The following is a 14,992-nucleotide window of genomic DNA, read 5'->3' as shown; positions in this document are numbered from 1 at the left end:
GGGAGGGGGTTATTTTTTGCTGATTTTAGTGTGCCATACTTGATGGATGACGCCTCATACTAAAAATAATGTTATTGTCTTTGTTAAATAAATAAGGGGGATGGGGGGGGGGGGGGTTGTAAGGGTGGGTGGGCCCTTAAATATTGTGAAATATTTCATGGGCGACCCCTTTGATCAGTATCCATTGCAATTAAAAGGATTAGGGAGGTGCTGTGCAACCGCAAAGTAACCAAAAGTACCGTGCGTCTCCATTTATACAGTAAAAAAACTGAAAAGTCGTAATCGAGCTGTCGTGGTAATCGGTCGCATTTTTAATTAAGTCCGTGTCGTTCCGCGCGCTTTTTGAAGTGTAAGCATAAACCGCGAATTCATTCATTTTTTTTGTGTCGACTTAACCCTCTCAACTCGCGAAACATGCCTTGCCATATCAATAACTGCCAAATCACCGACGCATCGCACTTGATGCAGTGTTCCGGTTCGTGTGGCAGAAGTTACCATGCTGCGTGCGCTGGGACACAGAGGAACTACGAGAACGAAATAACTAATTATATGATCCCGCTGTGCCGAGACTGCCAGGGAGTTATTTCGGTTGAAGTCACAACTCGCGCCGTTCTCCTGCAACAGCAAAAGCTGACTTGCGATATCAAAGCTCTGATTGATGCTAACTTTAAGGCTTGCAATGCCTTCAAGCAAATGGACAACAAAATCGAAGTTGTTCAAGATGAATATGAGGGCATTGCCACCCTCCTTGGCGAAATGCAGCAGCAACTCAACAGACTGGATAAAAAAATCGACGACTCTACATTAAACGTATGCAAAAAAGTTTCGTCAATTTTAGATGACGTAGCACCAGCGGACAACGCCAGTACGTTGGTCAAAATCGACGCACTGACCTCCGTCACTCAGCAAATTGGTGAGAGTCAGAGCATGATCGGTGAAAGACTTAAGAATATCAACACGGAGTTGATTTTTTTGTCTGGGCGTGACCCTGGTCCTGCTGTCAATGAAATCCTCGAGGAGATTAAGGCAATCTCAGCCAATCTCCCGGCTGGTACTGAGCAAACCGAGGCTCATCACGAAACTCTCGCTGATGAGTTAGCATCTAGCTCAGCTTCAGGTAGTCCCAATCTTAAAGACAATTCTGGATGGCGCACACTCGGCAATAAACGGCTATGGAAAGCTGACTGGACTGACTACGATATCCGAACAGCACGCCGAAAGGAGCAATCTAAATTGAGACGTAAAGCCAATCAGCGAAAACGGCGTCGGCAACATAGGCGCTCCAGCTACACCGGGACAGACGACCTCGATGAGATCGATTACGAGCTCGATTACAGCTTCTTTGACAACAATTTCCACTTAGAACAACGTAACGACCGGCTTCACCGCCTGTGCCACAATCAGCTTGCACAACACTTAGTAAAACAACCAGTCAACTTATTACAAAATCCACAACATTCACAATCCCAGCAACAACAACACCAACAACATAATCAACAACAACAATCCCAGCAGCAACAACACCAACAGCATATCCAGCTCCAACAACAACAATCCCAGCAACGTCAACACATTTTAGGTACATTCAATTTCAATAATAATTGCCTTCCGCCATGGCGTGCGCCCTAATAACAAAAATATTTTTATAAAAATTATGAAAATTTGACTGGAGGCGCCCCTACGACTTTAAAAAATCATACAAATTTTGTTATGAAAATTTGACTGGAGGCGCCCTTATGACTTAAAAAAATCATGTAAATTCTCGATATGAAAAATTTGACTGGAGGCGCCCCTATGACTAAAACATGTTTATGAAAATTATGAAAATTTAACTGGAGGCGCCCCTATGACATTATTTTTTCAATACGTATATGCAATATGAAAATTTGACTGGAGGCGCTCCTACGACTTAATAAAATCATGCAAATTCTCGATATTAAAAAATTGAATGGAAGCGCCCTAATGACTAAAGCATTTTTATGAATATTATGAAAATTTAACTGGAGGCGCCCCTAAGACTTGATCTTTTTCAATACGAATATGCAATATAAAAATTTGACCGGAGGCGCCCTTATGACTTAAAAAAAATCATGCAAATTTTCAATATGAAAAATTTGACTGGAGGCTAAAACATGTTTATGAAAATTATGAAAATTTAACTGGAGTCGCCCCTAAGACTTAATTTTTTTCAATACGAATATGCAATATAAAAATTTGACTGGAAGCGCCCCTACGACTTAAAAAAATCATGCAATTTCTCGATATGAAAAATTGAATGGAGGCGCCCCTACGACTTTAAAAAAATCATATAAATTTTGTTATGAAAATTTGGCTGGAGGCACCCTTATTACTTAAAAATAAATCTTTCAAATTCTTGATATGTAAAATTTTACTGGAGGCGCCCCTATGACTAAAACATATTTATGAAAATTATGAAAATTCAACTGGAGGCGCCCCTAAGACTTAATTTTTTTATTCAATACAAATATGCAATATAAAAATTTGACTGGAAGTGCCCCTACGACTTAAAAAAAATCATGCAAATTCTTGATATGAAAAACTAAATAGAGGCGCCCCTACGACTTTAAAAAAATCATATAAATTTTGTTATGAAAACTTCCCTGGAGGCGCCCTTATTACTTAAAAAAATCTTGCAAATTCTCGATTTGTAAAATTTGACTGGAAGCGGCCCTATGACTAATACATTTTTATGAAAATTATGAAAATTTAGCTGGAAGCGCCACTAAGACATTATTTTTTCAATACGAATATGCCATATAAAAATTTTACTTGAGGCGCCCCTACGACTTAAAACAAACATACAAATTTTATAATGAAAATTTAACTGGAGGCGGCCCAAGTAGCACTCATAACTTGTCGACTGTTGAATAATAGTTAGACAATTGTTTTTGATAAACATACGAGAAAAAATCTGAACGTAACTTAAATAACAGTTTGTTTCACTGCTTGTATAACTGACTTATGTAACTATCGTGTTTTGTGCCACAAAAGTATTTAAACACAGTCAACTTCACTCTTTTCCAACTTTAAAACACAACATAGGGAAAATCCTCACGCAATATTTTCCTCGAAAACAGTTTGTTGAATAAGAATAATATTGCACTGTTTGTTTCACCGCTTATCTAACATTGTCATGTGACGGCATCTTCTGAAAAATGGGCGTGGCTAACCATTCTAAAAATAACCTTAGGTTTTCTCGCTTTGTTACACAAATGTTATCGGGGAATATGTTATAAAACTGATAATCAACAAACATATTCAACTTGACATTGCGTGTTGTTAGGTGGTGTAAATTTGTACGTGAGGTATTTAGAGTTTCAATAATGTTTATTTGTCGAAGATTGCAATAATTTCAATTGTTGACCGATTATTTATAAACATATCGCCGGTAAAAGCTACAAAAAATATCAGCTTACGGAGTTCGTGAAAGAGAAAACAACAAATTAAAATCACACCAATTTTCAATGCTACTCCGTGGTACGGTAATCGAAATGACAGTTGAAACGGTTTGTTACAACAAAGTTACATAATTGAGTTATAAAAACTGACATGAAAAAAACTTATATAACTTAATTTCCAATGACAGCCTTTTCTGGAGTTAAGTTGTATAGCTCACTGCTGTATAACAAAGCTGACAGCAGCCTTCTTATTGATGTTTAGGCCAGCTTGTTTACTATGAAGCCTCGTGGAGAGATGTGGAAGCGCGCCTGGACCTACCCTGGAGATAACAACAAATCGTCGAAGTCATCGGATCGAATCTTGGGAAAGACGAAGTTCATCAAAAAGGAAAATCTAAAAGTTCGCTATGAAGAGGGTTTCACAAGAATCACAGTTAGAGATTGCGAAAGGTTTTTTTTTTTTCATAAAATTTCTATTTTTTTCTAAATAAATCGGGCAGAAACAAGCGTACCAAAATAGTCAGAAATACTATTCTTATTGGCTTCGTCGTTGATTTAAATTCTAATAAGAACTGTTTGTTTACATGTAAGTTGGGTAACGGTTAGACAACTGTTTTCAATCTATCTTTCCTTTTCAGTGTGCGCTTTGATTTGACAGCACAGCCGTTAACCACGCCCCCTTTTTTTCGTTGAATCTCTTGTTAGCTAGCACAATGTTGTCAAATACATTTGTACAACTTACTCTGATAACTTGCATCTTATCCTGGCAAGTTATATAACAGAAAAAAGTGCGCTTTTTCCAATGCACAGGAGTTGTAAAACAAGTTGTGGTAACGAGGCCGATCGGTTATACAACCAGTTTGGAAATACGTTTATCTGACAAAGTGTGTTGCTTGGGGGTCTTATGACTTTAAAAAAATCATACAAATTCTTTTTATGAAAATTTGACCTATGCCTATGAATAAAACATTTTTATGAAAATTTTCAAAATTTAACTTGAGGAGCCCCTACGACCTATTTTTTTTTCAACATATTTTCAACATTAAAAATTTGACTGCAGGCGCCCCTACGACTTAAAAAATCATGCAAATTCTAGATATGAAAAATTGACTGGAAGCGCCCCTATGAATTATTTTTAAATACAAATTAGCAATGTAAAAATATGACTGAAGACGCCCCTACGACTTTAAAGGCAAATTCTCGATATGGCAACTTGGATTGAGGCGCCCTTATGACTTAAAAAAATCATACAAATTCTTTTTATGAAAATTTAACTGGCCCCTACGACTTAATTTTTTAAAACAAATTCTCAATGTTATAAATTTGACAGGAGGCGACTTAAAAAATCATGACAATTTCCACTATGAAAAATTTAATGGATGCGTCCCTACGACTTTAAAAAAATCATACAATTTTTTATTATCAAAATTGACTGGAGGCGTCCCTATGACTTAAACATTTTTATGAAAATTCTCAATATGAAAATTTAATTGGAGGCGCCATTACGACTTAAAAAATCATGCAAATTCTCGATATGAAAAATTGAATGGAGGCGCCCTTATGACTTGAAAAAACATGAAAATTCTTGATATTATAATTTGTCGTACAGACTTAAAAAATCATGAAAATTTTCGCCATGAAAAATTTAATGGATGCGTCCCTACGACTTTAAAAAATCATACAATTTCATATTATGAAATTTGACTGGAGGCGCCCCTATGACTTAAACATTTTTATAAAAATTCTCAATATGAAAATTTAATTGAAGGCGCCACTACGACTTTAAAAAAATCATGCAAATTTTGTTATGAAAATTTGACTGGAAGCGCCCTTGGGACCATCCATAAACCACGTGGACACTTTTTGGGATTCTCACCCGCCCCCTGCCCCCTCTTCGTGGACTATTGTCCATACAAAAAAAACCTTTTTTGTATGGAGCGTGGACAATCGCCATACCCCCCCCCCCCCCCCCTAAAGTGTCCACGTGGTTTATGGATTCTCGATTATGAAATATTTGACGGATTCTCGATATGAAAAATTTGAAAAAATATGAAAAATGCGCCTTCACGACTTAAAAAAATCATGCAAATTCTCGATATGGAAAATGGAACGGGGGCGCTCCTAAGACGTAATCATTTTTATGTAAATTCTCAATATGTAAGTTTTACTGGAGGCACCCTTATGAGTGGGGAAAAAAATTGGTAAAATTATTGAAAAAAAAGTAATAATCTTTTCCCAAAGCCTTAAAAATGATAAAAAAATATTTTAAAAATAAGATTTTACTGGAAACGCTATTATGACAAAATTAAAACATTCAACAAAAAAAAGTTTGACTATCGACGCCCCTCTTGCAACATAAAGACTGTTTAATAAGAGCCAAACAAAGTTTGGCGTACGGTAACATAAAAAAAATAAAAATTCTGTTAAGCGTTCTAGCTACAACATTTTTTTGCGCCGGTTGGCAAACTTTGTTTGACTCATTTTGAACAGTCTTTATAGCTTGAGGAGCGCCGATAGTCAAATAATTTTATTTTGTTTTTATTTTAACAAAACGCCACTGGTAAAATCCTATTTTCAAAATATCTTTGATCTTTTTTTATGTTGCTCTACTTTTTTTCATTTTTTTATTTTGTCATGAGGGCACCTCTAGTGAAATTTTATTTTCAAAAAGGTAGTCAAATTGTTTTATTTAACATTTTTATTCCATCACAAGGTGCAATTTTTTTTTATCATTTTTATGTTGCTTAAGCTAGCTTTTTTCATAATTTTTTTTTACGTGTTGTGAAACTTTCTTTGAAATCTTATTTTCAAAATATTTTTATCATTTCTATGGTGCTTTTCAGGCGTTGATAGTATTTTTTTTAATATGTTAATTATTTTATCATTTTTTAAATTTTGTTTATGAGAGAGGTGCCTTTTCGGAACATTTTCTGGGAATATATCTTTGTTTCATGTAGCAACTTTGTTACTTTTTATCGATTTTCTAGGACGTTTCTTCGGAAAAGTCAAGGAATCGATGGAAATATATTCAAAATTGTCTTTTTTCATTTTTTATACTCAAAAAGTCTTGTGGATAATCGCAATGAGGGCGCATCGAAATAAAAACGACCGTTTACGTACAGGTTAAAATCAGACTGACTCTTTATTTACACCGGACATTAAACTGTCAATACGATGACACGACTAATGACGCAAAGGGCGAGTCCACAGACTCCGCCACAGTACTCCCCCCAGTTACACCAGAAAGCGGATCCTATGACCTGATGGGGTAACTTTGGTGCTAGGATCATCTAGTGGATGATTTGCAACGTTTTCGTCACACAAAAAAGCTGGTTTTAATCTATCCAAAGAAATGCGCTGTCGCTTTCCGTTAATCAACAAATCTAAAAACTTCTCATGTCGTTCTACAACTTCAAACGGTCCATCGTATGGTCTCTGAAGGGGGCGTTTAACTGCGTCAATTCTAACAAAAACATGACTACATTTAGATAGCTCATCTTGAACAAACACTAATGGTTTTGCGTGATGCATCACTTTCTGCGGCTTCAGTTGCCCAACTGCGCGCTGCAACTGCTTCACGAAGTCCGACTGCAGAGTTCCGGTTGTAGCAGGCTCGAAGTATTCACCGGGAAGTCGCAATGGCTGGCCGTAGACTAGGTCGGCGACCGAACAGCCGAGGTCCTCGCGAAGCGCAGAACGCAGTCCCAGCAGAATGATGGGCAGCCGGTCCACCCAGTGAGCAGAATCAACTGCCATGATTGCAGCCTTTAGCGTCCTGTGGAACCGTTCCACCAATCCGTTGGCCTGGGGATGATATGCCGTCGTCCGCGTGTGCTTGGAACCCGTTAGCATCGCCAGTTCACGGAACAACTGCGACTCGAATTGTCTCCCTTGGTCCGTTGTGATCTGCTCCGGCACCCCAAATCGTGCTATCCAAGACGAGCAAATAGCCCACGCGACGGTTTCGGCGGTCATGTCGGCAAGTGGAACAGCTTCGGGCCATCGTGTGAACCTGTCGACGATGGTGAGCAGGTACCGTTGACCGTTCGATGGGGGCAAGGGTCCGACTAAGTCCACGTGTATGTGTCGGAAACGTGCTTTGGGAAGATTGAACGATTCAAAGGGTGCTCGGGTGTGCCGGTGAATTTTGGACTTTTGACAATCAACACAGCACTTCACAAAGCTCCTCACATCCTTGTTCATAGAACTCCAAACGAATCGGTCAGATAACAGACGACGAGTTCCTCGAATTCCCGGATGTGCTATCGAATGGAGGAACTGTAGAACGGAGTTACGATGCTGCGCAGGGACAAACGGTCGAATTCTACCGTCCACGGAGACGTCACAGTAGAGTGGCTTGGTAGCAAGCGAGGTTTGTTTCAGCACCAGCTTCAACGACGTGCCCGAAGTCAACAGCTGCTGCAGTTCGTTGTCGACAGCCTGGTCCACCGCCATCTGCTCGTAGTCAATCGGACAAGGCATCGAAATTGTCGCAACCCGCGACAGTGCATCAGCCACAACGTTCTTCCTACCGCTGATGTGTCGAATGTCGGTCGTAAAGCACGAAATGTACTTCAGATAGCGCTGCTCGTGTGGAAGGCGACTGTTGGAATTCGAAGCCATCGCGAATGTCAACGGCTTGTGATCGGTGAAAACCACGAACTTCCTGCCTTCGACCATGTATCGAAAATACTCGACCGCTCTCTTAGCCGCTAGCAACTCACGGCCAAACGTTGAGTATTCCTGTTGAGTTCGAGAAAATTTCTCTGAGAAGAAACCCAAGGGTTTCCAGGTTGCGCCATCCAGCTGTTGCAGAGCTGCCCCCGCCGCCGTGTTAGAAGCGTCGACCATTAATGCCAGCGGTTTTCTGGAATCCGGATAGTGCAGCAACGTGGCTTCCGAAAGAGACCGCTTACACTCCCGGAAGGCTGATCGGGCTTCCTCCGTCCAAACGAGCTTTCGGGTATCGTTTTTCTTGTTCCCGGGGATGAGGTTTCGCAACGCAAGCTGGACATCGGTAGCATGTGGGATGAATCGCTTGTAGCTGTTCAAGAGCGCTAAAAACCACCGCAGATCTTTCACCGTCGCTGGTTCCGGGAAATCGCTCACAGCTTTCACACGATCCGGAAGCGGCAGAACACCTTCGTGGCTGACGACGTAGCCGAGAAACTCAACTTGTTCCCGAGCGAACTTGCTTTTGGCCATGTTAATGACCAATCCGAAATCTCGTAGGCGCTCGAAAACCTTCCGCACGTGCTGCTTGTGCTCCGCCGCGGTGGCAGATGCAATACAGATATCGTCCATGTAAACGACGACGAAGTCCAGGTCGCCGAGCACCTTATGCATGAACCGCTGAAAGGTCTGCCCCGCGTTGCATAGGCCGAACTGCATCCTGGGGAACTCGTAAAGGCCGAACGGTGTGATTACGGCCGTTTTCTCTATATCCTCCTCGTTCACAGGGATTTGGTGGTAGGCGCGAATCATGTCCAACGTTGTAAAAATGGACTTTCCCTGGAACGCATACAAAAGGTCGTGTATATGAGGAACAGGATACCTGTCTGGGACAGTCACCTTATTGAGCGCGCGATAACCTTGAACTCCGCTCTTGCTGCGTCGACCTTGTCCGGTGCCAAGCGACGAACCTTGAATGCAACGGGGGGACCTTTTGTTTCGATGAAATGCTTGACGTCGTGCTTTGCAGCTGTTTGCATCGAGTTCGGGACGGTGATAACCCGGAATTCCTGCAGAAGGTCTCGGAACGGATGGTCGAACCCAACCGTAGTCACGCCGAAAACAGCCGCAGATGTCAATCCGGCCGATGACTGCAGTCCTGTTTTTCCGTCGGTGAGGCGATGGTTCTTCAAATCGACGAGAAGACCGAAGTTTGCGAGGAAGTCAGCGCCAATTATTGCCATCCCCACATTCGCAATCAGGAAATTCCAGCAGAACTTCCTTCGAAGGCCAAGGTCGATGTTTACGAAGCGGGAGCCGTAGACCTTGATGTTGCTCCCATTTGCGGCGTGAAGCTGGATGTCGATCAAATATTTTGTTTTGCTCGAACGATCGTAGATCAGAAGACGGCGACTTTGCGATAGGCCGCCCACCTCCGCCGAAACACGTGGACGATCACTATGTTTTTTGAAAACTGACACGGCTCTCGGCACCTTGTGGCCCGAGTACCATACTTCTTGTGGTACCAACAGATCTCCTCCGCAGAACGCCCGGACCTCGATACAGATCGGCCCCTCGAAGTTGATCTTGTCCGCATCCTCCGAACCTCCGCCGTCAGGAAAGCAACTTGTTCGCGCAAATCGTCTGTTGACATATCCTCCGAGTGCGCAGCTGTTGATACGGCTTGTCTGCTTGGACCGGGATTCGCAGCAACAGCGGCAACGTTCAGCGCCGACTCCAGCATCTTGTCCGCCATCTCCGCTAACTTGGTCAAACTCCCGTCGCTGATGGCAAGTATCGCTTTGACGTTCGCCGGCATCCTCTGGAGAAACAGCATCTTCAGCAATTCGGGGTTGACGTTCAGTCCCATTGACAGCTCCTGCATTTTGGCCAGCAGGTGTGTGGGACGCATGTCACCGAGGTCACACGAACCGAGAAGTTGTTCGAGTTTGCCTTGAGGTGACATCACGAAACGGGAAATGAGCCGACTTTTGATTGCGGGATACTTGTTGGTTAGAGGAGGGTCAGTGACCAAGTCCGCTATGTGGCAAATTGTCTGCTGGTCCACTTTGGCCACTATGTGGTTATACTTCGTGTGGTCCCGAACAACGCCGGCCAGGGCGAATTGGGCCTCAGCCTGTGCAAACCACATGGCGGGGTCGTTGCGCCAGAAATCGGGTAACCTCACAGCTACCAATGCGGCCACGGCGGCATTCTCGGCTCCGGCGGCCTCCTCGTTCGCATCCGTGTTTGTTTCGGCCTCTGGCATTTTGCCTTCAGTTTTAACTTTAGTCGTCGGGGTCACCAGTGTGGATAATCGCAATGAGGGCGCATCGAAATAAAAACGACCGTTTACGTACAGGTTAAAATCAGACTGACTCTTTATTTACACCGGACATTAAACTGTCAATACGATGACACGACTAATGACGCAAAGGGCGAGTCCACAGACTCCGCCACAGTCTGTTACAAATGTTTGACCCAAAAATGAAGTTTCTTATCTAATTATTCAGATTTTCAGAAAATTCCGTCCAAAGATACAAAATTTCATACGTTTACATACCCATTCCAGCCCTCAAAATTGTATGGAGACTTGTATGGAAAAACAAATGATGCAAAATTGCTTCTTTTGACATAGGGAATGCAAAGAAAGGTCGATTGAAAAACGGACTAGTAAGTCCGAGTTATGATCAGTTGAACACGTTCAGTTTATCCAGCTACAACCCAACCCCACCTCTAGACGGGGTTCGATCTAATAATTCGCTAAAAATCAATTTTTTAACCAATTTTCGACCTTTAAAAAGCATTGGAAAAAAGAACTTGATGAAAGAATTTGATAAATTCTTAGGGTTGAACGTGTGACTTGTTTTATGTGACTTTACCAATGTTTTAAAAAATGATTGTTTTTCTTGGCTGTGTTTTTCACTAATATTTTCTGTACTTTTTTTTCTATTGTCTCAGACTATACCTCTAAGCATTTTTTAACAATTTAAATGATAATGGTGTGTTCTAGAGTAAAAAAAATGAAAAACATACAAAAAAATAATGAAAAATTGGCTGTAAAAAACATGACAAATTAGGTGCTAAAATAGGCCAAATACTACCAAAAACAAATATCAACTAAACAAGATAAATGCAAATCAATAAAAAAAAATCAAATTATTCGCTCTACAGCATTGCCTTGGCGTTCTCGATTGCGAGATTCCTACTCGAAACTAAGTGTCCGAAGGCTTGGATTGTTGAGACATTTGCAAACCTCTTTTTACACCTTAGCTTCCATCCACCCCGGGATTCGAACTGACGACCTTTGGATTGTTAGTCCAACTGCCTACCAGCGACTCCACCGAGACAGGACCCAGGGAGACGACTCATACACCTGGACTGAGCTAACGACCTAACCTTTTTAAGTTAGTCCGGGGCCAACATTTACTTCCCGTCCGACGGAAGGCGTGATCAGACAAATCTCGTCTCGAAAAATGCCACCGGGACCGTCTGGGATCGAACCCAGGCCGACTGGGTGAGAGGCAATCACGCTTACCCCTACACCACGGTCCCGGCTATAAATGCAAATATAAAAACTAAAAATCGAACAAAAACAACATAAATCAAGAGAAGTAAAGTTTTTCGTAGAACAAAAGTTGCTCAAAATGACAAGGGAAAATTAAAAAAAAAATCGAAAAAATGGGCAGCAATGGATTAACACTTAGAAAAAATCAAGTTCATCGATTTGATTTCTTTGAGATTGTGTATCTCAGAATCAAATTGCTCGATTTGAAAGTTTCAGAGGGAAAATTGTACAAAATTTGCTTGGCTCTTCAAAAATATTTTTTAGGGGTAGGTACTTTGAATTCCAGAAGTATTATTTTAAAATGAATTGAAAATGCAGTCCTAAAATTAGCTTCAACCTGAAAACGGTACATTTTGTTAACAAAATTGCTTCAACCTTTTTTGTCCACTTTTTCGTTTTTTTTTTCTTCAAAAAAATCATATCTCTTAAACCAGATTTTGTACCATCACTAAAGCTCCGAAGATGTCTTTTTTAGTCCCCTAAAACATAAAAAATCGGATTTTTTGCTTTACCCAAGACACCAAATCGATCAGAAAATCCCTTGTCAAGATATATAAATTCATTCATTTGCATATAAATTTAATATGACCAGCCCCCAGAATTGTATATACACTATGTACATTTGTATAGAAAAACGAATGATGCAAAATTGCTTCTTTTGACATAGAGAATGCATGGTGCATGGTATAGTTTCATCCAAATCAAAAAAATGAAAAGTTAAAAATCGTGAAAAAAAACTGCGAAATCGTAGAAAACTACTCATAATATTAAAAAAAGAAAACTTGTTTTGAGCAATTATTGCTACACTTCTTCACTAAAACCCCGTTTTACGCTTCACAAGTGAACGGCCCATCCCTCTTCCGATTTACGCCAAAACTCTCATTTGCGCAAAAATCTCAAATTCGCTCAAACTCCGAATTAACGCCCCCCTTCATGGCGCTATTCAACACGATTTGCAGCGCCAATTCAAAAAGTGTATTGCAACAGGACACCAATGTAAAATATATAAAAAAATCGATGTTGACTTTATATCTGTCGGCCGGTACTAGACCAACCACTGTCTTCCTTTTAACTACAAGGACTTCGCCGCCCTGTTTGAGTAAGGCACAGAGCGACGGCGCCGGATACTCATATTTACACTTAGAATTTTAGAGCGTCCGCCGCGGGATTCGAACCAGCAAAATATATGTAAAATATACCAAAGTATTATTTATTGAGTTTAAAGATTGACTGTTAGCGCCCTTTTGCAATCTAAACAAGCACCCCATGCGCCCCTTTCGAGAAAACCCTCCCCTTTCAAATATCCTGTGCACGGCCCTGGTCCTATAGACCCGGAAAACCATTGGTGTCAGTTTTTTTTTTGTGGGCACTTCCGGTGGCCATCGGAAGTTCATTTTTGGCCAGAATGTGTGTCTTAGTAAGTTACACAAAGTCACAAAATTTCAGATCTCTAGATGTTTTTGGACAAAAGTTATAATCACTTTTATAGTGCTACTGGGTCCTATAGACCCGAAGACCATGCCAGGGTTAACACACTGTGTGCGATTTGTCAAATATGATTCAAGCCATGCAAGTAAGTTTGAATCGATACCTATTTTGTCCAGTTTGAAAAGAAGCATAGGAATGTCGACTCTGTCAAATGCTTTGCTGAAGTCAGTATATAGTGTCTGCGCAGAATTTTTTTATCCATTTCATCCGGCTTCGTGACCGCGATATTCGGACTCACCGGGGTCGATTTAGTCTAGATCCATCAAAACCTGGCCTGTTACATGATTTGCCATTAGACACAAGAAAATGAGCCCTTTTTCGATTTCGTGCTTTGATTATCTTACTAACTCCTCAAAACTCATGTGATACTTTGTCGGAGACGCCGCCGATTTAGCGGTCCCATCACTCAAGTATCCCATCCACTTCCCCGTGTCTTACCACTGGTCGCGAATTATAAAAAATTGTGTACTTTCGAGAAAATACGGTATTTTGTGAAAATTTCTGTATTTCATTCAAAAAACTCTAAAGCAGTGAAAACCCATATTGCGAATTTTAAAAATTTGAGTATTTCGAAAAAATACGGTATTTTGTGAAATGTTTTGTATATCATTCAAAAACTCTAAAGCAGTACAAATGCATGCAAAATTTCGAATCATTTAATACACCTACAGTTGGGCAGCGCCATATAAGAGAATAAAGAACACGATCTGGTAGTTAAAAGGTACTGTGAACTGACACAGAGGATAATTCCCGAGATTGGCGAGAGCGTTATTCTCATGGGTTTATCTCAAAGCAGTTCATCAACAAAAAAAAGTGTCGATATCTAGACTCGAACCCAAGACCTTTGAAAACTATAGTTATCGAACCTGGATAATTCTATCGTTAACAACCTTGATTTGTATCATATTTCTGGATTGGGAATAAAACACAATTGAAAAACTTAACCATGAGAAATTTATTACGACAGTTGTAAATGCAGCAGATTACAACGGGTTCATTACAAATAACAAATATTTTCCACAATTTGTTACAAAGAGAATTGAGATATCTTTTGCTGTGGAGAGATAACAATCGACTCACACTTTTTATGTTTTCACCTGCTTCACTCCAAGTAACGTTTCAGCCACTCCCAAGAAGTAAACCATTTGAGCAATCCCAAATAATGGAGCAATAACGATCATGCGACAAAGCCCACCTTTGAAAAATGCCTGCGGACCTTCCATCGTTAAAGTTTTCCTAAAAGATACATGATTAAAACATAAGAAGATGAACATCTTAACGAATGTACCTTATACAGTCAGCCACACCATTGAATTGCGTTTCTCCTTCAATTTTTTTTAATGCTTGTAGTCTTGTTTTGATTACATCGAAGGGATTGACAGCCAATGCCGCTAATGAACCAGCAGAACACCCACTCAAAAATGACCACCTGGAAAACAAATTATGATCAGTTAATTGTTTCAACACATTGTTAGAAGCGTAGTAAAAAATAGAAAAAAACAACCGACCCGTTCCGTGGAAGCGGGGAGGTGATGAGATCCCCAGTGTTGAACCAGGCGGCTGCTTCGAGTCGCTGGTGGTGAACTTCACTGAAGCTCAGAGCCGAAGAAACGCTGAAGGCAAAACTAGAGGAGGAAGCGCTACGGGAGAAAGAACCAAAAACGCCGCACTATGGTACATTGGGTGGCCAATAGCCTGTCCCATTTTGAGGTCATGTCGAGGAATTTCAGGTGCTCACTTCTTAAATGATAGATTATGATGTTAGGAACAATGTTTTCTTAGACAAGAAAAAATAATAAAATACTTTCTCGCACCCCCTACCCAAGTAACCAGAAGCACTAAATCA

At 40.8% G+C, this 14,992-nt stretch overlaps 2 protein-coding genes across 2 annotated transcripts in view; one reads left to right on the top strand and one right to left on the bottom strand.

Annotated features, from left to right (window-relative positions):
* Window positions 1-414: 414 nt before the first annotated feature.
* On the top strand, window positions 415-1,579 carry LOC128093849 (AN1-type zinc finger and UBX domain-containing protein DDB_G0268260-like). The gene is made up of 3 exons (XM_052711695.1): window positions 415-810; window positions 1,364-1,419; window positions 1,471-1,579. The coding sequence occupies exons 1-3, from the start codon at window positions 415-417 to the stop codon at window positions 1,577-1,579; spliced, it is 561 nt and encodes a 186-aa protein (XP_052567655.1).
* A 12,502-nt stretch (window positions 1,580-14,081) lies between these two features.
* Window positions 14,082-14,992, bottom strand: part of LOC120426184 (mitochondrial glutamate carrier 1-like) — a 128,687-nt gene continuing 127,776 nt past the window's right edge. The window contains exons 6-7 of the mRNA XM_052711694.1: window positions 14,435-14,575; window positions 14,082-14,382 (exon numbers count right to left, since the gene is read on the bottom strand). Of these exons, the coding sequence (XP_052567654.1) occupies window positions 14,232-14,382; window positions 14,435-14,575 (292 nt within the window). The 3' untranslated portion in view covers window positions 14,082-14,231. The remainder of the gene's footprint in view (window positions 14,383-14,434; window positions 14,576-14,992) is intronic.

This window comes from Culex pipiens, chromosome 1 (genome assembly GCF_016801865.2).
Source record: "Culex pipiens pallens isolate TS chromosome 1, TS_CPP_V2, whole genome shotgun sequence".
Classification (NCBI taxonomy): domain Eukaryota; kingdom Metazoa; phylum Arthropoda; class Insecta; order Diptera; family Culicidae; genus Culex; species Culex pipiens.
This window is presented reverse-complemented; position numbering and strand designations above follow the sequence as displayed.